General features: G+C 38.2%; 2 protein-coding genes across 2 annotated transcripts in view; one reads left to right on the top strand and one right to left on the bottom strand.

Moving 5' to 3' along the window:
- The window catches only part of LOC110964885 (gastrula zinc finger protein XlCGF57.1-like), a 205,431-nt gene that overhangs the window by 84,416 nt on the left and 100,813 nt on the right, over window positions 1–20,202 (bottom strand). The window lies entirely within an intron of this gene.
- rnf213b (ring finger protein 213b) overlaps window positions 1–20,202 on the top strand; it is a 49,742-nt gene that overhangs the window by 25,314 nt on the left and 4,226 nt on the right. The window contains exons 31-61 of the mRNA XM_051939791.1: window positions 591–649; window positions 729–885; window positions 1,023–1,158; window positions 2,874–3,062; window positions 3,807–3,940; window positions 4,026–4,201; window positions 4,874–5,077; window positions 5,238–5,425; window positions 5,512–5,632; window positions 6,792–6,892; window positions 7,056–7,235; window positions 7,876–8,021; window positions 8,107–8,206; window positions 8,705–8,816; window positions 9,209–9,404; window positions 9,534–9,721; window positions 10,591–10,713; window positions 11,809–11,910; window positions 12,482–12,724; window positions 13,164–13,245; window positions 13,329–13,363; window positions 13,441–13,544; window positions 15,110–15,254; window positions 15,342–15,498; window positions 15,574–15,668; window positions 16,139–16,387; window positions 17,419–17,551; window positions 17,635–17,718; window positions 18,575–18,758; window positions 19,760–19,961; window positions 20,039–20,116. Coding sequence (XP_051795751.1) covers window positions 591–649; window positions 729–885; window positions 1,023–1,158; window positions 2,874–3,062; window positions 3,807–3,940; window positions 4,026–4,201; window positions 4,874–5,077; window positions 5,238–5,425; window positions 5,512–5,632; window positions 6,792–6,892; window positions 7,056–7,235; window positions 7,876–8,021; window positions 8,107–8,206; window positions 8,705–8,816; window positions 9,209–9,404; window positions 9,534–9,721; window positions 10,591–10,713; window positions 11,809–11,910; window positions 12,482–12,724; window positions 13,164–13,245; window positions 13,329–13,363; window positions 13,441–13,544; window positions 15,110–15,254; window positions 15,342–15,498; window positions 15,574–15,668; window positions 16,139–16,387; window positions 17,419–17,551; window positions 17,635–17,718; window positions 18,575–18,758; window positions 19,760–19,961; window positions 20,039–20,116 — 4,403 coding nt within the window. The remainder of the gene's footprint in view (window positions 1–590; window positions 650–728; window positions 886–1,022; window positions 1,159–2,873; window positions 3,063–3,806; window positions 3,941–4,025; window positions 4,202–4,873; window positions 5,078–5,237; window positions 5,426–5,511; window positions 5,633–6,791; window positions 6,893–7,055; window positions 7,236–7,875; window positions 8,022–8,106; window positions 8,207–8,704; window positions 8,817–9,208; window positions 9,405–9,533; window positions 9,722–10,590; window positions 10,714–11,808; window positions 11,911–12,481; window positions 12,725–13,163; window positions 13,246–13,328; window positions 13,364–13,440; window positions 13,545–15,109; window positions 15,255–15,341; window positions 15,499–15,573; window positions 15,669–16,138; window positions 16,388–17,418; window positions 17,552–17,634; window positions 17,719–18,574; window positions 18,759–19,759; window positions 19,962–20,038; window positions 20,117–20,202) is intronic.

Below are 20,202 nucleotides of genomic sequence, written 5' to 3'. Positions count from 1 at the left end.
CCTCCTCTATGGAAACTCATCCTAAAAATTTTGAACTGTTAATCATAATCATAGTGGAGTCAGTCTTCATGAATGTGCTGAAAACTGTAGATTTTTTTTATAGGATCTGCTGAAAGCTGTTTATTTTTGGTAAACTTTTTAAATGAGACATGTAGAATAAAGGGATGTTTATGAAATATCGCAATTTTAAGCTCAGATTTAATTCATTTTCGGTATACGTCTCACATGATTTGTGAAGGGGTGATTCTTCCTGTATTTTTCTGTTACTGCCTCTGATAAATAGTGGGATATCGATTTTTCTTCTTTTCTATAAAAATACATGTTTTTGAGTTTTGGGGTTCACAGTATTTTTCTAAACATTACAAATGTAAATTTGCTTTTTTAATGGTCTTTGTCATTATAAAAAAGTACAGATTTCTGTAATATTTTAATGTTTATGTTGTAATGTTTAAATGTTAAGATGTAGTTTTAACAAGATTTAAGTCTTAACTCAATTTTAATCAAATATTTATCTATGTTTTGGCTCGTTGGGGCATTCCTGGCTGCACTGTTTTTACCCTAAAATAAACATTATTCTTGATCTTCAACAGAAAAACATGAAAACAGTGAAACAGTGACTACAAGAAGAGACTCTGAAGAAGACAGAAATGTGAGTTGTTGTGTTGTATCTGGCATTTGTGTTCATTTAAAACAGAATAATGAACAACTTGTTTTTTCTCTGCATGCAGGTGGACAGAGCCCAGCTTCATAGTTTGTCTTTAGTGAGATCCTGCATCCAGAAAGCTGTGGGTTTGCTGAGGGACCCAGATGACGTGACATCGAGAAGCATGCAGCGGATGCACATCCTTCTGAATCTACTGGGAACTGGTCCAAAGCACACAGCAGGTGAATATATATAATGTGGATTTTAGCTTGAAAATTACTACAATATAGAATGAGACCTGAGAGGGTTTGTCGATTAACACATCTTACTATCTTCTGTGTTGTTTCTTCACTTGTTTCTGATATGATCTCTATTAAAGCTCGCTTTCAGAGGGTGCTGTTGAGTCGACTTGCCGAGGCTTTGGCTCAGAGAGAAGAAAAGATGGGAGCTCCTAAAGAATGGGTGAACATAGAAGCCAAGAAACGCCAAGCCCTGCAGGAGGGTGGCACTTTGAGGTAAAATCTGCTCCAAACATCTAACAAATATCTGCAAAATCACTCAGTTTTCATTGCAGAAATGTGACAGATACCATTTTTTAACATGTTCTCATTAACTAAGTCTCTTTTATGAAGTAAAAAAATGTGTCCCATGATTGTCTATTGCTGTTTGATACAGATCAGGATCCAGATATACTGTAATTCAACTAATCCTAATTATTTTCTATTTTTTTTAAATTAGAGCTGATTAATTTAGAAAGTTGCCGACTGTTTTCATAATTGATTAATTGTTTTAATCAGTCAAAAAATATCAAACCTTTTCTCGTTCCAGCTTCACAAATGTGCAGATTAAATGCTTTGTTTGTCATATACCTCTGGAAACTAAAAGGTTTTAGACTTGTTTTTGCAAAATTAGATATCTAGGGATGATGAACTCATTTTGTTGTTTTTAAAATATTTTTATATGCAGCACAAGTTCTCAGGTAATCAAGAAATTACCTGATGTCAATAATTACTAGTTTTCTCAAACGCTTTCTAGTTTAAGCTGTATTAATGTTTAACAAATTGACATCCCCATTAAACTTCTCAGATTTATTACTTACAATGAGACAATCATTTTTTGTATGAAAAGTGTTCAGAAGTGTTATGTTTAAATATATGAGTGAGGTATTATGTGTATTTAAAATGCCATAATTTGCATAAATTGTACAATTTTCGCTCTATAAATACAAAAATACTGTCAACAACCATTAAAAAAAACATTTTTAGAGTGTTTTTAGGAGTATTATGATCTCTAAATCAGGCTGCGAATGATATATGAACAAACCCCTAAATTTAGATTATAGAAAGAAATAAAATTGAAAAGTCTGGAGTTTGTAGGTGCTGCTAAGTGGAGAGTTTTGGCTCAAGAATAGAAGAAAAATGCCTTTAAAGACAGGTATTATAACAACCCGGTCTCACGGGGATTCGTGAAACTGTCACGTAAGTTTTAGTTTCGGTTTCGTGCGCACCAACACGATTTCGTCATGTTTTTCGTGCCGCTCACCACGAAATGTTTTTCGCTGTGGTAATCACATCTGCAAGTGGTTTATACCGGCGGATTCATGGCGATCTAAGCTGTCCATCGGCGTATACTGCTTGTGTGATCGCGTTTGCGGCCGCCGGACATTCTTGAAATTCCTATGCAAATTGGTAAGTGTACCACCGGCTTATGGTTAGGTTATGGTTATGGTTAGGGTTATGTTTAGGAACGATGTCATGCAAAATATAGCATTGGATTCGCCACGGTTTTACATTAAAAATATAATATACACATTCTTTTGAAATACGTTCTGAGTGGCACGAAAAGTCCGCCGTTTAAAATACATTGGTGTGCATTTCGTGGTGAGCGGCACGAAAAACATGACGAAATCGTGTTGGTGCGCACGAAACCGAAACTAAAACTTATGTGACAGTTTCACGAATCCTCGTGAGATCGGGCTGATTATAATCAAAATCTAAGAGGCAAATAGACAGAATGTTGTCAAATAATTGCCTGAATGGATGTTGAGTGTTTTCTCACCACTACTCTAAAGAGGATGTGTTTTAGAAGCAAAATGTCAAAATTGAAGTGCATGAAAAACAAGGTTTTTGCTTGTTTTGACTGACTTTAGGAGAGTCTTTGGTTAGAAGATGAAATATCAGCTAAATATTTGTATAAAATCAACTTGACCGTTCTGTTTTTTTTATGTTAGACACACCCTGTGGCGCTGTCTTCAGTCCACTGTGACTCCGATCTTGGCCAACATGTTGGAGTTTATGGACCGATACGGAAATCTGGACCTGATCTCTGATGACAGACTCAGTCAGGGCCTCATAGAGCTCTGGTTGGACATCCTGGAAGATTCACAGAGTTTACACCGAACACCTTTCCAAAACCCAAGGTACTGTGGACTACATTTTCTGTATACACAACAACAAGTCACAACACCTACCTGTTATACTGTCAGGCCTTCAAGTGGTACCAAACAAGCTCAAACCCACTGAGATCTTCAGACATCTGAAGGTGTCCTGTTACATCAGGCAGCAGATCCTTTGAGTTTTGTATGTTATGAGTCTGATTTGCCACAGATCAGACAGTATGGTTTCTGGTTTGTTCTTCAAACTCAACGAGCCTTGAAGTTTAGAGATGCTCTGACCTAGCCATCTCATTCCCTTTGATCGAGTTCTCCCACAAAAAATCCAAAGACTGAATAAGAACAGTGAGGGACCAAGCCAGCCAATAAAAGAAGTTAAAACAGACTCAATAAAACAAGCATAAAACATTCTCATAAAAGTGGTGCCAACGATAAAACATTTATGTCCAAAAAGAGGCCAAATTTGTCCACTGAGCCAATGTTGATTTCAAATTGGTTGGTTGATTGATTTATTGGTCGATTGGTTTGTTCTTTGGTTGTTTGGTTTGTTGGTTGGATGGCTGGTTGTTTGGTTGGTTGGTTGTTTGTTCTTTGGTTGTTTGGTTGGCTGGTTGGTCGGTTATCGTCTAATATATCCCAGGCGTTGACATGTGCGCTGTTGTTACCAGATAATCAAAGCCTTTTTTTCTGTGAGTGGTTGTAACTGTTTTGGCTCAGTGAGTTTCACCAACAAAACGCTGAATCTCTCCATGATTATTGTGTTATCTCTAGTGATCCAGACCAGGAGGTTCTTGTGCAGCACTACTTCATGTTGGACGGAGAAGAACAGACGTGCTCTGCTCCCTTCAGCTGGCTGATCAGAATCCACCTGGAGAGCCTGTGGGAAGAGTCTGAGTTCATGCCAGGTTAGTAAATACATTTTTTTAACACACCAACAGATCATTCTTGGTGGTAAGTACAGCACATTAACACTGGCTATATTTTCTTCAGTTACAAAAGCCGGCGGCACCGACAGGATTCTGCAGTTTGTGAGCACCTTCAACAACAGCCGACTGGGCGGTCACTTCCAGAAACTCTCAGAGGGGCAGCGATCGGAGTATGGACACTTCTATCTGCAGGACTTTGTGCTGCTTTCTCTGAAGATCAAATCCAAAGATGAGCTCAAGGTATAGACATTGTTATTTCTGTTTAGGTGCAACTTAAATGTGTCATTTTTACAAGTTGTCTGTACAGTCGTATGTAAACAAGATTTCAGTGTCTTGGAACCAAAAAACTACTATCGTTATAATTTACTATCTGGTTATAGTTTCATAAATTTCATGAATTTCCCAATGATACAAAATTCTTAAGCTCGCTTTACCACATTGAATTAAATAAACTAGTCATGTAGGGCAGTGTTTCCCTACATCAATAAAACCTTGGCGGCCACTAAAAAATCCTTTATCCAGGCCCAAAGATAAAACTAAAGATAGGAATTCTGAGAATTATAATAGGGTTTAATTTATTCAAATATAACAGACATTTTTCTTTGTGAAAATGGGCAGACAAAACAAGAAAATGCAGAGATTTTTGTCAAATACTGTAACATAGACTCATTTTTTATAGTAAACCCCCAAAGGCCAGTCTGCACAGGAAAAACTCTGTAAAAGGACTTTATACTGTATGTTTAACTGCCTTCACTAATTATCTACTTAATATTTATCCTGTTTTTGTTTGCTTTTCTCCTTTGCTGGCTTTACATGCTGTTGTTTTAACGCCTAATTTGACAGTCAAAAATGAGCTTGTTTGGCTAATGCTGGCACATGTGCAGTGATATTTCCTATACATGTCGTATTCAGGTGTTCACCAGGGCCTTGCTGGGCTGCGTATCTGAGCTTCAGACGTCGATGGGCGTCACAGCTGAACTCTCTCCTGCCTGGATAATGGCAGCTGCCAAACACTTTGCAGCCCGACTGGACACCCTCGGACACATTTTTCTGCTGCAGCCTCAGCTAACCGCCGCCGTTTGTCAGCAAGGATCAAAGAGGGAAACGCAAGAAATGGTGACGTCTTTTTGAAAATCTTTATTCAGAATCTTTAAAAATGTCTGTGACTGCTGCATTTCTTTATTGGGTTATGTCGAAGCATAAATATGGGGCCTTGGAGGAGGCGTTTAGCTAGCTATAGAGGCCTTTCTGAGTGTGATGTGCTTTGTTTTGGCAGGTGGAGGACATTCTAGCTTTGGGTATCTGTGTTGAACAAACCAAACTTCTGACTGTGACTTCTCTACATGAGTGCGAGTCCTTTGTGAGCAGAGTGGAGTTACTGCAGCCGTGTTTGGACCGAGCATTTGCTCAGAAATACAGCGCCCTCTGCAGCCTCGGCTGTCTGCAGCGCCTGGACTCCATCCGGTGAGTCTGACACGATGTAGAAAAGAATTAAAGCTTTCTGTGTTGTTTTTTTCTTTGTTTTTGAGAATCTCATCTGTCTGTTTCAGATCTCTGTGGCATGGGATGCTGGTTGTCGCATCGTTCGTCCAACACGTGGCTTTCAAAGTTAAACAGGATGACTTGAGGATGACAGAGCTGGCTCTCAAACACTGCAACCTTCACCTGAACGTACGTGCAGATGTTGTACACCTCTGTTTTGTTTTGAAATTGTTCAACACAGGTTCCTTACTCCTGAACTGGATTTCTCAAATTTATCTAACAGATAACTACCTGAACTACTTTCCGTTTGACATTTGCTGCATGAAATAACATCTCTGCTCTGTTTACTTGAAGCTTAATCTAAGTTTTATAGAAATATTGACAGTTTTTTTGTTACTGAATTCAAGGTGACCTATCTCTTTGTAAAATACATTCTGTCCTAGCTTAGGCAACTGTAAAAACAAGTGAAACGTAGTCATTAACTTCACAGCTTTTGAGTAAAAAAAACCTAGATTTTCAGCAAAAAAATGCAGTGATTGCTGAAAACTTTCACAGCTTTCTTGCAGCTGCTATCTTGTAGTTTCTGCATCTTGCATCCAGCTGTGACAGAAAGTCTCACGATGCATTTACAGCTGTTGAAACTGTCCTGTAGATTTTACCTGCTGAGCAACCATTCACAGGCAGCATGGTTGTGTCTGAAAGGGGAAGGAGTGTGTTTAAGTTTCCAGAATCGTAGTGTTGCAACAGTGGTGCTATTGCAGCAGTTTGTGACTGTGTGAATCATCTCATCATGGGTCAGCTGTCAAGTTTAATGTCTAAAACCTTTACAGTTTATGAGATATTAGAAGCTTTTAAGAAGTCATTACTCATAACTTAATAACTGAATTATTAAAGCTGATATCAACAAACTGTTTTCAAACGAAAACAACCAATGTGTGTATGATATTTTGAAAGCAGAACCATGTTTCTAGCAGTTGGCATGTGGAAATAGTGGCAATTTGTATTGACCAGTTTTCATGTATTTACTATAGTACCCCCTAGTGGCCAAACTACCTCAAACTGGGCACTTAAATTTGTAAATTATGTTTGTACACTTGAGCCAAATTTGATGGAGCAGTCAAGAGTCATAGCAGTTTAAATTGGTTTGATCACACCCATAGAAGTTTGTCAGCCAGTCACAGAACAGTAATATGTGACATCTCAAATCCAACATACGAACAGTGTTTGGGATCTTCCAAACATGGCGTGTACCGGGTTTCAGAGAGAATTAAAAGTACAAAATATAGAAACAAAATAAAGAAACAGGAGCAAAAATGACATCTGTGTGTCTTTTCTGATTTTCCAACAGCTGATGCAGGAATCACCTGACATCAGAAGTGTCAACACGCTGCAGCAGCTGATCCGAATCCTGAATTCCTTCCATGATGAGTGCATCAGCAGAGATCTGAGGTCTGCTTTTATATGTTTTCTAGACTTTACACTTGATGAGAACGTCTGCTAAACTAAATTGTGCTATCATTCAGTGTAAAGTTGTGTTAGTGTCTGTTTTCTGATCTTTCACGTCTTTTTTTTGCAGTGACATGATTATTCTCTCTTGATGTTTTCTGTAAAGGTTTGGTATTTCCTGCCCGGTTTGCCTGTCAGAGCTGCGTGAACCGTCCGTCCTGCCCTGCCAACACATCTTCTGCGTGCCGTGTATTCAGCTCTGCATCCGGTCTAACAGGCGCTCATGCCCTTCATGTCGATGTGAACTTCCAGCCGACTTCAATCCGACTGTTTCTCTCACCGTCAAGTGAGTTCAATTAAATAATATAAAGTCATCATGCAAGTCTTTTAGTCAGAATTCATTCTCACTAACTAACTAACTAACTGAACAATCTACCAAATTGAAACCAACCAAACTGAAACCAACATTGACCCGGTAGTGGCTAAATTTGGTTCCTTTTTGGATGTAAATGTTTTTTTCTTGTTTGCACCACTTTATGAGAATGTTTTATTCTGCTTTTATTGAGCTGTTTTCATTAATTTTATTGACTGGCTTGGTAACTAACTATTTAAATTTATATATTCACATAAATTAAAGTCTTGTCAAATCTCACTTCCTTATTAAGGAACAACAATTGGCAACAACAATTAATTCATGGTTCCCTAAAGGTCAAGGCCTTTGTTTTAATAACCTGACTAAGACCAGGTGATGCCTTCCAAAAGAATCATTGGACTCAGACATTACATATAAGTAGAACTCTCTGAACAAAGTGCTTACTGAGAAGCAGTTGTTAGCAGTGGTGATGAGTGTAAAACTCTTTCTTGTAAGCACTGTTTGCTTGTACAACATGCTGTACGACACCTTAAAGAAGGTCTTTGGTGTTCCATGTTGTTATGTTGGCCTCACGGTTTGATTCCTCAGTAAATCTTTGCTCCTCCTGGTTCAGGGCTTCGCTGCAGCAGCAGGCCGCCGTCAGACACTGCTGTAACTCCTTCTTCCTGGAGGTGGTGTCCAGGTTCTGCCTGTCGGAGGGCCGGACGCCTGAAGAGGGAGTAGTGGAGCTGCTGTTCTCTTTACTGGTGTCTGCTAACGGTCAGTGACACACCGTTGGTCAGTGATAATAACTGATGAGAAAAAAAGGATTTACGTCTTGTTGTTGTTGTTTGTTTTGATACAGGAGACGTTTACAGAACCAGAGAGCTGACTCCCTTCCTGGAGTGTGTCGATAACAGTCCGGTGGTTCGATCTGTGCTCCCCAAGCTGCTGCTGCAGTACAGGTGACACTACCACACTGACAAAATACAAGTTTAATATGGGTCCATTTCAGATTATTACTTTAAATATTTTATTTTATATTTTAAGCTCATATTTGGTTCATAGAATTATGTAATGCATACTGTAGTTATTTGTAGACAGCTCACACACTCATTCAAAATAATCTATATAATCCAGTGATACAATCTTCAGATGATGCAGAACCTTCAAAATAAACTCTATATTATTCAAATTTAAGCTCAAAATAATCACATGGCAATGTAATGCTGAAACCAAACCCCAACTCCCAGTAACTACTGCACAGTACAGAGGCTACGGATTAGTTTAAGAACTGTTGTAAAGTTGAGAAACTGCTGATTGTTTTTGGTTTCCTTTTAGTGATTTTTTTTATAAAGATGAATGACTATAGATAGATAGATGACAGTGGAAATAACAGAACCCCTGACAGTAAGACACTTTTATGTGATCTGTGTGATGGTTAAGTGTCCTGTATCTCTCAGTTTTGACCAGGCGAAGGCTCACATTCAGACCTACCTGAAGAATCTGCAGGAGAACCTTCTAGACAAAGAGGACCACACTGAACTCTACCTGCTGTTTGTCAGCTGCTTCCAGGTGAACCATAACAACTTCTACACCCCATCTACATTAAGATCTTCTCTTTTTATTTTAAGTCAATGTCATGTTAGTTTTTACCTGCATTTAGCAGAAAACAGCTGAAGGATTTATTTATTTTTTAGCTGACAGTTTATTTATCCAAAGAAATGGCTGTCACTGCTTTCAGAACCAACCAACTGACCAACCAGCTGACCGACTAACCAACCAAACAACTAACCAACCGACCAGTTAACCAACCAACCAGCCGTCTGACTAACCAACCAACCAGCTGACCAACTAACCAACCGACTAACCAAACAACCAACTATCTAACCAACCAACCCATCGACCAACCAACCAATTAAAATATCACCTCTTGGCACCCAAACTCATTCTGTATTTTTCTCCAGGACTCTCTGCTGTGCTCAAAAGCGAGAGAAGATGAGAAGAGCGGAGAACAGCAAACAGAAATCAGTTTCCTGAGCCGGATCGCCAGGAAGCAGACTCCAGACAGACGAGAGGATCCGGCAGAGTTCCTGCTCAACACAGCCAGACTGAGAATATGTCTGAACTCTGCTGCCAAGCTGCTGCAGGAAACAGCTGAAGGTGTGTTTGAGTTCAAGCACCACTTTATCGTTGCTGCACACATTTAGTGTCTAAGTCTACATTATGAAGTTCCATTAGGTGGAATTCAGTCAAAGTTTCTATTTGTTTCTGTGTGAAATGTGTTCAAAGGTGCAGCGGTGGAGGCTGACCGGTTCCTGCAGCAGGTGAAGGCTGTGTGTGAGTACAGTGGAAACGACTGGTTTAGGGTTTACCTGCTGAGAGCGCTTCACAGACGCTCAGGTATCGACTGCATCCTGTCAATGATGAACAGACCGGCCTGCTGCTGGATCTTCCCTCCAGAGCTGCTGCGACTTCAGGTAAAAACATGGAAAAACACAGCGAGGAAAAAGAAATGTGAGAGTTTTCCTCTAAAGTTTTGCTTGCAGTTGCTGCAGCACAGATACATTTTTGCCCATTAAGAGTAAAAAGTAACTTAATTTTGTGTTAAATTTGAAAGCAAAGACTTTGTCATGGAAAAGCTGCATCACTGTTTCTGATGTGTTCCGATAGCAAGAAAGTTTCTGTTGTTGTGGAGGTTTTTCTACATTAAACAGTTCTTGGCTTGGTTTCACTATTTTAATAAACTAAATGCTCATCTTTAGAGCTGCAACTTGGATTTATTCTGTTATTATACATTTTTATGAATTGTCTGGATTAATGGATTTACCAGTGGACTATGAACTGTGTATACACCCAAAGATATTTAATTTACTATCATACAAAACTAAGAAAATATTTTTAAAATTAGTCAGATTTTTGGTCATTTTTTACCTAAACAAGTGTCAGATAAATTCACATAAATTCACAGAAATGAAGATTTTTTTTGAGTACAAAGTAGAATCTAGAGCTGTCAGCTACTTATCAACTGTCTAACTGGTTAATAATGCGACCAAAACATGGATCTTACTTCTCATTTCAAAGACACTAATGATAATAAACTTTCATTTTACAGTGCTTTGCAATAATAAAAGCACGTCTGAGCATCTCATGGAGCAGGAAGAACAGAAACAGAGCAGATAAATAACTTGGAGTGAGACATCTTCAGCATTTTGAAATTTAAAAAACAATAATTTAGTGTTTTATGTGTTCATGAACAAACTGCAGTTACTAACATTTTACTAACTGCAGCTTTTTAAGTCTCTTTTTTATTTAAAAACCAACTCTACAACGTTCTTCCTTCTCAAAGAGGATGATTCCGACCAACGTGGATCAGTTCCTCTGCTGTGGGGCGTCTTACAGAACCATGAGGGACGCCGTGGCTCGGGCTCTACTGGAGAACAGATCCCACGACTTCCTGGCAGAACTGCAGGTCAGACACTCCAGAGCTCATGAAGATCTGACGTTCACATCATTTATGTTAAGAAAAAAGTTCCTCAGCAGTTCCTAGATGCTGTCATATCTGTTGATGACCACTAGAGGTAACTGAGACTGAAGTACAAATAAATTATTACCGGACTCTTCTTGTTTTTCCACTTCACTGCAGCTAACAAGGAAATACTGTGGTTGTTCCACCACTACATTCATCTGACAGCTTTAATTAAATTCATTTATTGCAGAGAAAACATTCTATGAACTTCTTATGAATTAAAAATATCCGACAGTTTACACAAATACAGCAAAATCAGTTAGTGGATTAACCAATGGCAGCTATTTTGATAGTAAATGAAACTTTACAACAAAAACAAATGATATAAACTATACAAAAACATCCAGAAAATGTTAATAAGTAAACTAGATATAATACAGGGTCAGTATTATTGGCATCTCTGTTTACTAACATGAGGACATTTCCAAGTATTTTTATCAACACTTCACCTGTAAAGTCATTTGAAGGTGAAATAAAAAGCTAATACTGGTTTCATTACAGATTTAATTTTAAAGAAAAACGGTAAATTGAGATCTGGAATGAAGTCGATTTAATTAAAATGAGCTGAAATTGAATCCTCCAAAACAGAACCTGAGATTTTACCGTTGGATATGAAAGCAGCAAACGAGTTTGATGTTTCCACTGATGTTCTTTGTTACTTCAATTAAATATAGAATAAAATGCAGTCTGGTTTGTATCATCTTTTGAATTATAGCCTCAGCTAAAGAAGAATATTTTCTCATGGAAGATATCGGAAATAATGAAAATATTTATAATGTTTGCATGATGTTTTGTTATTAATTCAACTGTTTTGTATCAATATTTGATCAATCAGCAGAATTTGTGGTTAGTCATGCTTTTATTTTTGTGGATTGTGTGATTTCATGTCAGACAGCGAGGAAATAAATCTAAAATTTAGATCCTAATAAGATAATAGAACTTCTTCTTAAGCACGTTTAGATATCTTAGCTCGAGTGAACATCTGTCTTTGTTTTTTATTCACTCTCATGTCATATTTGTTTTGTGTTTTCTCTGCAGAAGCTGAGAGGTTCTCAGATCAGCCTGGTTGCCATGGCGATGTTCAGACACGTCACCTGCCGCTACAAGTCACCTGACCTCAGCCTGCGTCCGTCTGCACAGGTGAGCGCCTCAATTGAAAACTGAAATGTGTTTTAGGTTATGTCGTGATTAAAGTAAATGTATTTTCATATATGTTTGGGCTCTGCCTCATAGCTGCCACTAAATGACTAAAAACATGCACTTAATGTCTTAAAATGTCAACATGTCAGCCTGATTTAGCTCAGTTTAAGCTTAGATATCTCTTAATATTAGGTTAAATTAAAGTTTTTTCATCATTTCCAAAGTAAATAGCAGCACAGAAAATAAAGGTTTGACTTTAAAAGACTCTTTTCTGAACTGAGCAGCAGATAAATGTCATAAAATATTAATTTAATGCTGTTAGAATGGAATGTTAGTCATTCTTTCTGGCTTTAACACAAACTAAAACATTATTTTTTCAGTTTTATTCCAAAGAGCGCAGTCATTTATTATTGATAAAGTCATTTTTTATTAAATACATTTAAATATACGACTGTGCTTTAGTTATATTGAATGAGATCATCTATATTTTAGTGGCAGTTACTACTTTTTAAAATAATCTTGGGTTTCTGGCAGATAGTTTTAGTAAATTTGCTGCAAATTTTGCTTCCAGGAGACATTGAGACTAGAAGATCTCCTCAGAAACGTCCAGCCGAGGGAGTTCAGGGAGTTTTGCTCTTCGCTTCTGAAGAATCGCATCGGCGGACCGAACTCTCGTCTCCAAATCGACCCAAATCTGTCGGCTCAGAGACAAACGCTCCTGGAGCTGCTGGTCCATCTGGTATCGGTGCTGCTCGCTGGAAACAATCTGCTGCTTCCTCTTCGTCAGATCGCCTTCCAGACGGAGAACGTCACAGTAAGACAATGAGTCCGCTCATTTTACACATGAATGTTAGTTTACGCATGATAGAGGACGCCAAGATGTACAGTCTGGTTTTTAAAGCTCAACAGATCCGTAAAAAGTCCTGAAGATCTCAAACCTGCAGAACGTTTGTCTCCTTCTAAGCAATGAGAGATATTACACAAACACTGGGCTTATTTATTTAGACTGTAATTCTTCCTCTGGAGTTCCTTTTTTTCTGGAGCTTCAGAAACTTTTTCTGGACACTCCTGAGGTTTCTATTAATATTTAATTGCAACATTTACCCACCATAGTGTGAAATACGGTTTTAGAATAAAATAAAATAAACAATACTGTGTTCAAGCAAGACTATAAAAATGGATTTTAAGAAGTGTTAATTTATTAATTAATAAAATATTGTTTGAAAGACATTAAATGTCCTTTTTCCTCCCAGAACTCCTTTCTGCCAACGATGCCCGACGATCATTCATCCGAGGCCAGGCAGTGGTTAAAAGAGGGGAAACTTGTACAGTACAGTAAGTATTTTACATTCTAAAGCTTTTTATTTGTGTTGCGTTTGGGCCTTTGACTAAATGTAACGTCTTTGCATCATTTTCAGCCTGTGCCAAAGGACATGTGTGCTTTGTGGGAGAGGTATGTCCATTTTTTCTACATCACACTGAGAATAACATTTGTAAACGTGTATTAATGCGCTATTTGTTGTTGGACAGTGTGGAAAACCGATGGTTCGATCCACATGTCCAGACTGTGGGCTTCCGATTGGTGGAGAGAGACACACTCCGGTGGCCGGGTTTACTCAGCAGACACCCCAGAGGTAATATCAGTTTAGTTTATTTATTTAGTACATAATTATACTCTGTTTTAGCCACAGCAAAGTGCTGATCTTTACTCTTTACATTCACAAGATCATTTGAAGGGGTTAAAAGCAGAGTGGTGTAACCCCCATAAAATCAGAACTGAGTTTTATATCATTTCTGTAATAATTTGGATAATAATCTGGATTTTAGTGGCAGAGTGGTTTAACCCACAACCTAAATATAATGTTACAATGGCACTTGGAATGTTAGACCACTCTTGAAAACACAAAACTTTGAACCCATTTTTCTCAAAAACTACAGAAAGCAGGTCAGACCACTCTGCTTCCAAACCCGTATTGTCCATGGTGGTTAAAAAAATACATCCAAAATGACTCAAAATTAGTCAAAAATGACTTGAAAATGATCCGGAATTACAGAAAACTTCTATAGAATTACAGAAAAGTTCTCAGAAATGACAAAAATCTTCTCACATTGACCAAAAGGATTTCAGATTGTCCAAAATGACTAGAAAATGATCCAGAGTTACAGAAAATTTCCCAGAAATGATCAAAAACCACAAAAATTTGTTGAAAAAGACATGAAAGGAGTTTAAAATGACTGAAAAATTATCCAACATCAGTCAGAATTTGTCTCAATTGATTAAAAATTATCCAAAATGACTGAAAATTTACAGAATGACACTGAATTTGTTCAAGATGTTTTAAAAATCCTCCAAACTGACTCAAAATTGGTCTAAAATGACTTGAAAATGATCCGGAATTGCAGAAACTATAGACAGAATTATACTATAGTTCTCAGAAATGTGCACAATTTTCCCACATTGACTACAATGGGTTAAAAATGGACAAAATGACTCATAAATTGTCCAAATTTAGTTAAATTTGTTCAAAATTAACTGAAAAATATTAAAAATGACTGAAAACTTGCAGAATGACATGAGAGGGTTAGAAGCAGAGTGATCTAACCCACAAAAATCATAAATTTGATTTAATTTCTGTAATATTTTGTGGTCTAGATTTTAGTGTCGGATTGGTTTAACCCACAACCCAAATATGGAGTTACAGTAGAATGTTAGACCATTCTGGGAAACACAACAGTTTGAACCAATTTTTCTCAAAACCTACAGAAAGCAGGTCAGACCACTCTGCTTCCAAACCCTCATGGTCCAAGATGCTTCAAAACTGATCCAAAGTGATTCACAATGTGTCAAAAATGATCCAGAATTACAGAACATTTTCCCGAAATGATCTAAAACTACAAAAATGTGTTCAGAATGACATGAAAAGAGTCTAAAATGACATGAAAATGATCCAGAATCAGTCAGAATTTCTCCAGAGATGATCTAAAACACCAAAAATGTGTTCAGAATGTGTTTTAATAGCGAATAGTGTTTTATCTGGGTAATTATGTAACTGTCTTGTATTTGCTGCTGTCTGTCTTGGCCCTTGAAAAAGAGCTTCTTAATCTCAGCCTGGTTAAATAAAAGTTAATGAATCAGTTCAGTGGAGCATCTAGGTGCCATTCAGTCAAACGTCTGTGTTTAATGTGTTTAAAATGTCAGAGATCAGACTCGGACCGGACACGTCCTCGGAGAAGCTCAGCAGAGGTCTGAAGCTCCTGACAGACAGATGACTTACGCTCAGTCCTGCATCCTGAGGCTGCTAACTCACCTCACCATGCTTCAGGGCGCCGTCAGGAATCAGAGAGTGAGACTCCACTTCCATCTGAATCTGATGTTTTCAATAAGAGCATCCACAGACAGTTCACCTGTGTTGTTGTTTGTTTGGTTGTAGAGCGTTGAGGACATGATCCATCCCAGACCGAACAACGTCCTCGCCTTCCTGTGGAGCCACCTTGAAAAGGACCTGAAGGTTCTGGGTCAGACTCTGGATAAGAACATGGACGACACGGCGGTTACCGTCCATCTGATTCTGACCAGATTCTCCACAGGTATCACTGACTTTATGACCTTTACGTCTCTGCCTCTGCTGGTAAAAACACTAACTGTGCTGAATGTTGATGAAGGTTCCCGCGGTGGAGGAGCTGATCTGTCCTCCAGACAAGGACGGCAGCAGTGGGAGAAGCTCGTCTGTGATTCTGGCATCAACCCAGTTCTTCAGGTAAGGAGGAGGACGGATTTAAAAGTCTGTAACTGAGACGAGACAAAACTTTAGCAGTCCTGAAGGAAATTCTGTTGCTGGAAATCGCTCAGAAAAACAAAATACATCACGTGTTTACTAGTAAAGCAATAAAATATAAGCATGATAATAACTAGGAAAATTAAAAAAAAAATAAGGAAGCCAAATTAAGACTAAAATAGAAAAGTAATAAGTGTAACTGGCCATGATTCTAAGGTAGTGAAGTAATAACATACATAATAAAGAAAGATATATTGCTTACACATGACCATGAAATTGAAATATTACACAAGATAAAGAAATATTGCAATTAACATGACACATGAAATTGAAGTATTGTATAAATCTGTTACACGTGAATAAGAAAAACTGCACCCAAAAGATGACATGTTGCGCATATATTGACAAGTTTTACATATAAATGAAATACTATTTTCTCTGCCTGTTTTCAGAATCTGCAGAAGAATCTGTCTGAAGCTCAGGACAGAATCTCTGCTGACGGTGGACTCTCTGGAAGCCCTCTGATGACTCTGCTGTTCAGGGATCCTGGAAGCATGCTGCCGCTTCCCTCCGACTGTCCGACGCATCGATCCTCCTTCTGGACGCTGCCGGAGACGATGACGGTGGAACGATTCTCTCAGCTGGTGGCAGAAACGCAGAGAGGAAGATCTTTACCGCTGCTCAGCCTGTTCATGAAAAAGGTATCGATCATCTGTTATAATCAGGCACCACATGTCACGAGTCCTGAGTGTCTGAGGGTGTTAGTTTTCTGGTATTCCCTTTTTTATTAGCATTACTGAAGATAAAGACATGAAGTAAGGAGGACAAAGAGATATGACCAGAAACAAAGACCAGCTTTACCAGGGAGTTAGTTATGTGTTTCTAGACGGGTTAAATGAAGAACCGCTTCCATAAAAGGGTGTAGATGGTGTGCAGCAATGCTGAGCTAGGCGGCACATAGGACCAAAGGTTTCACAAAGCATCACACTGCCTCTGCCGGCTTGCCTTGTTCCCATAATGCATCCTGGTGCCGTGTGGTCCCCAGGTAAACGAGACCACCTGGTCATCCACTCAGTCATTTTGGACTCATTTTGGATAAACTTGAGCCATTTTATACGGATTTCACCAAATTTTTAACACATTTTAGGAATTTTTTTAATGAATTTTTTGACAAGATGAGATTTTAAACTAATTCTGAGTCATTTTGAGAACATAATAGTCATTAAGGATACAATTGGACTTTATTTTGGACACGTTTGAGTCATTTTAGACTTTTTTTCTGTCATTTTGGATCAATTCTGGATAAACTTCAGTCATTTTAGATGGATTTCACCTAACTTCAGACACAATTTAGACACATTTTAGGAATTTTAGAGAAGATTTTGGACTGTTTTTGGGTAATTGTTGACTAGATTTATGTCATTGTGGACACATTTTTTGTCTAATTTTGTGTTTTTACAATGATGTGTGCAGCTGGAAGCTCGTGTTGTGAACTGGTTCAATCTCAATAACGTTTAACTGAATTATTTAGAGCAGCAAAACAGTAGTTTCTTGAATTTTCTGTCTTCCCACTGTGCGCTGCTTCATTTTTCACCACAAGAGTCAAAGCAACAAAACATTTTCAAGCTTTTAAATGATTAAATATTAAATTCCTCGTGTGATTCCGTTGTTGTAAACTCTGGCTTCATGTGGATTTTAAATCTTGTCGTGCATGTTTTATTGTTTATCTCAGATCCACTGTGTGCGACAGCTGCACCACCTACCTGAGCTGGCTGCTCTACAGTCGGACCTGCTCAGAGTGTTTCCTCTGACTTCAGAATCCACCCAACAGACGATCGCTCAGATGTTACAGCAGATACCAGCAGGTACGTCACCCATCTGATCTGTGGTCTTTAATTTAACACCGGCAGCAGCAGCACAAACTGAATTTTATTCTCCTCCTCTAAAGGATACCAGAAGAAGATTCTGGCTGAGAGAGTCGACAGATTCATCAAAGTGTGGAACTGTCTGAGAGCAGAGGTGGCAAACAACTGTAAGCACGTTATGATTAAACACTGTTCCTACTAGAATAATATGAATATTACAGCTGCTAAAAGTCACAGCTTTGTTTGAGGCGTTTTTCTGAGGGAAAGTTACTGTTAACTCTTGTTCTATTTACATTCAGTGTAAAGTAGTTATTTACTCATTCTGAGCGCTCTATGCACCAGAAATATGATTTTAAAAGTGATTTAAAAGAGGTAATTGACTTCATTTGGCATCTATTCCTACAGTAGGACTTTAAACTGAACATGCAGCTGCTTGAATGCAAGTTGGCTTCATTTTTATGATTTATTATGACAACAAAACACGATACTCAGTGTTTAAAATCAAGTTCCTCATGTTTATTATCAACAGTCCGACATCTGGAGCGTTTGGTGTTTTAATATTTACTGTCAGAGTGGAAACATTACACTTAGGCTCTTATTTACAATCATTTGAAACACAGTTCTTGTAAAAATAAATCTAAGAGGAATTGTTTCCTAGAACTGCACATTTATTTTATGAATAAAGCACACATATGAGGAATGATGTGTAGCAACATTTTCTAGCCCAGTAAAGTGTTTTAAAAGGATATTCTGTGTTAAAAAAATCACAGTTTAGAAGCACTCAGCCGGTTTGACGTCCGTGTTTAATGTAAATGATGTGTCGTCTTCAGTGTTTGGTGTCAAAATATTTAGTGAAAACGTGAAAAGATTGCATGTTTTTTTGTCTTATTTTAGAAAAAAGTGAAGCCTAATTCTGTGTATTTTTTACTTTAAAGGAAAATAAGGAGGCTTACATGTTGGATTAAAGATTATTTCATAAACAGTGTTGTCATTCACCTTCTTTTATAATTATGTTTCTTGCAGCAGCAGATTTGGGTGTGGACATGAACTTGTGTGAGAAGGAGGTGACGTCCGAAAGCTCCGGAGAGTTTCTGACTCCGAGCCGACGTGGACCGGGATCGATTCTCCGAACTCTGGTCGACTTTCTGTCCGAGACTCACAACAGTCTGGTGAGAGAAGCAAGGACAGCGAGACGCCAGGAGGGCAGGTCAGTCCACTTTTAGTCTGTCCCAAAATACAGTTTACTTCTTTTTCTTCCAAAGTTTTCTTTACAGAACCTCGCTCAGCTTAAAAAGGCTCCATATCAGTGTGGACCGTCTATCGTTTGATCCCACCTAAAATAAAACTAACACAAAGCTCCATACACTGTAAATTCTGCCAAATAATAAAATGTTAAATGTCAAACTATTAAATAATCTAATCAATATTTTTTGATATCAAATATATATGATTTTATTCAGATATTGTGGTATGGATTGGTGATGAGAATGGTCAACAAATACCACTTATCATTTCTGTTGTAGTTAAAACCAAATTTGGAGCCCATTTTTGAAAATATCTCAGTGATTTATGGCTATTTTTTAGCAAATTTTAAAGAGAACTTCCAAGGAATTACCTGAAACATACCGGACCTTTAAAATGACATGTTAAAACCGTACTACTGTTGTCTTTTCTATTTTTTAGGCACTGCTTTTCTTATGTTATGTAATTTTTTTTGTTTTTTCTGAGCAATATCTGGCCCAAGAATTTTCTTTGGGATTAGTAAAGTTTTATCTTGTCTTGTCTAGTCTAATCTTAACTTGTCTTGTCTTGGCTTGTCTTTTATTGTTGTATCTTAACTTGTCTTTTCTTGTTGTATCTTAACTTGTCTTTTATTGTTGTATCTTAACTTGTCTTTTATTGTTGTATCTTAACTTGTCTTTTCTTGGCGTATCTTAACTTGTCTTTTCTTGTTGTATCTTAACTTGTCTTTTATTGTTGTATCTTAACTTGTCTTTTATTGTTGTATCTTAACTTGTCTTGTCTTGTCTTAACTTATCTTGCCTAATCTGTGATCATCTACACAAAGAATAAAATGATAACGGTCTGGAGTTACACTATCCGATCTCAAAGTATCGCCTTCTGATTTACATTCATGTCGTAGAAACTGTGTATGTTTGGGAGTCCTCTACAGTCCGTCATGGATGTTCTGCTGTGTTCTCTCCTCAGTGAGTACAGCGTTCCTTTAGAGAGGGTTTCAGAGACCCAGCTGGCTCTGTGCCACCCGGAGAGGGAGCTGCTGCCGCTGGTTCTGGCCCACTGCCACTACACCTTAAAGAAAGGTGGCGAGACCGACAGCAGCTACGACCTGAGAGGCATCCAAACCCAGCTGAGCCGCCGCTTCCTGGCCGGAAAACCTCTCATCCAGGCGGTAAGAATCCAAACTAATCTCACAGCTGAATGTAGATTCACCAAACCCTCTGCTGAATGGATTCTCTTTGTTATCAGGACACATCGAGGTACCTGAACAGATACCTGCAGGACTTCTCTGTGGTTCTAACAGAAGTCAGAGAAAAGATCCATCAGGTGAAACCATGTTCTAGTGTTTTCATGTGGAACTGACTGATGCCAGCTGAAGAATGTTCACACTTTGTTAGAGGTCACATTCCTCC

Source organism: Acanthochromis polyacanthus, chromosome 19 (genome assembly GCF_021347895.1).
Source record: "Acanthochromis polyacanthus isolate Apoly-LR-REF ecotype Palm Island chromosome 19, KAUST_Apoly_ChrSc, whole genome shotgun sequence".
NCBI classification, from domain to species: Eukaryota; Metazoa; Chordata; class Actinopteri; family Pomacentridae; genus Acanthochromis; species Acanthochromis polyacanthus.
The sequence above is the reverse complement of the archived record's forward strand: the minus strand, read 5'-3'. Positions and strand labels throughout refer to the sequence as shown.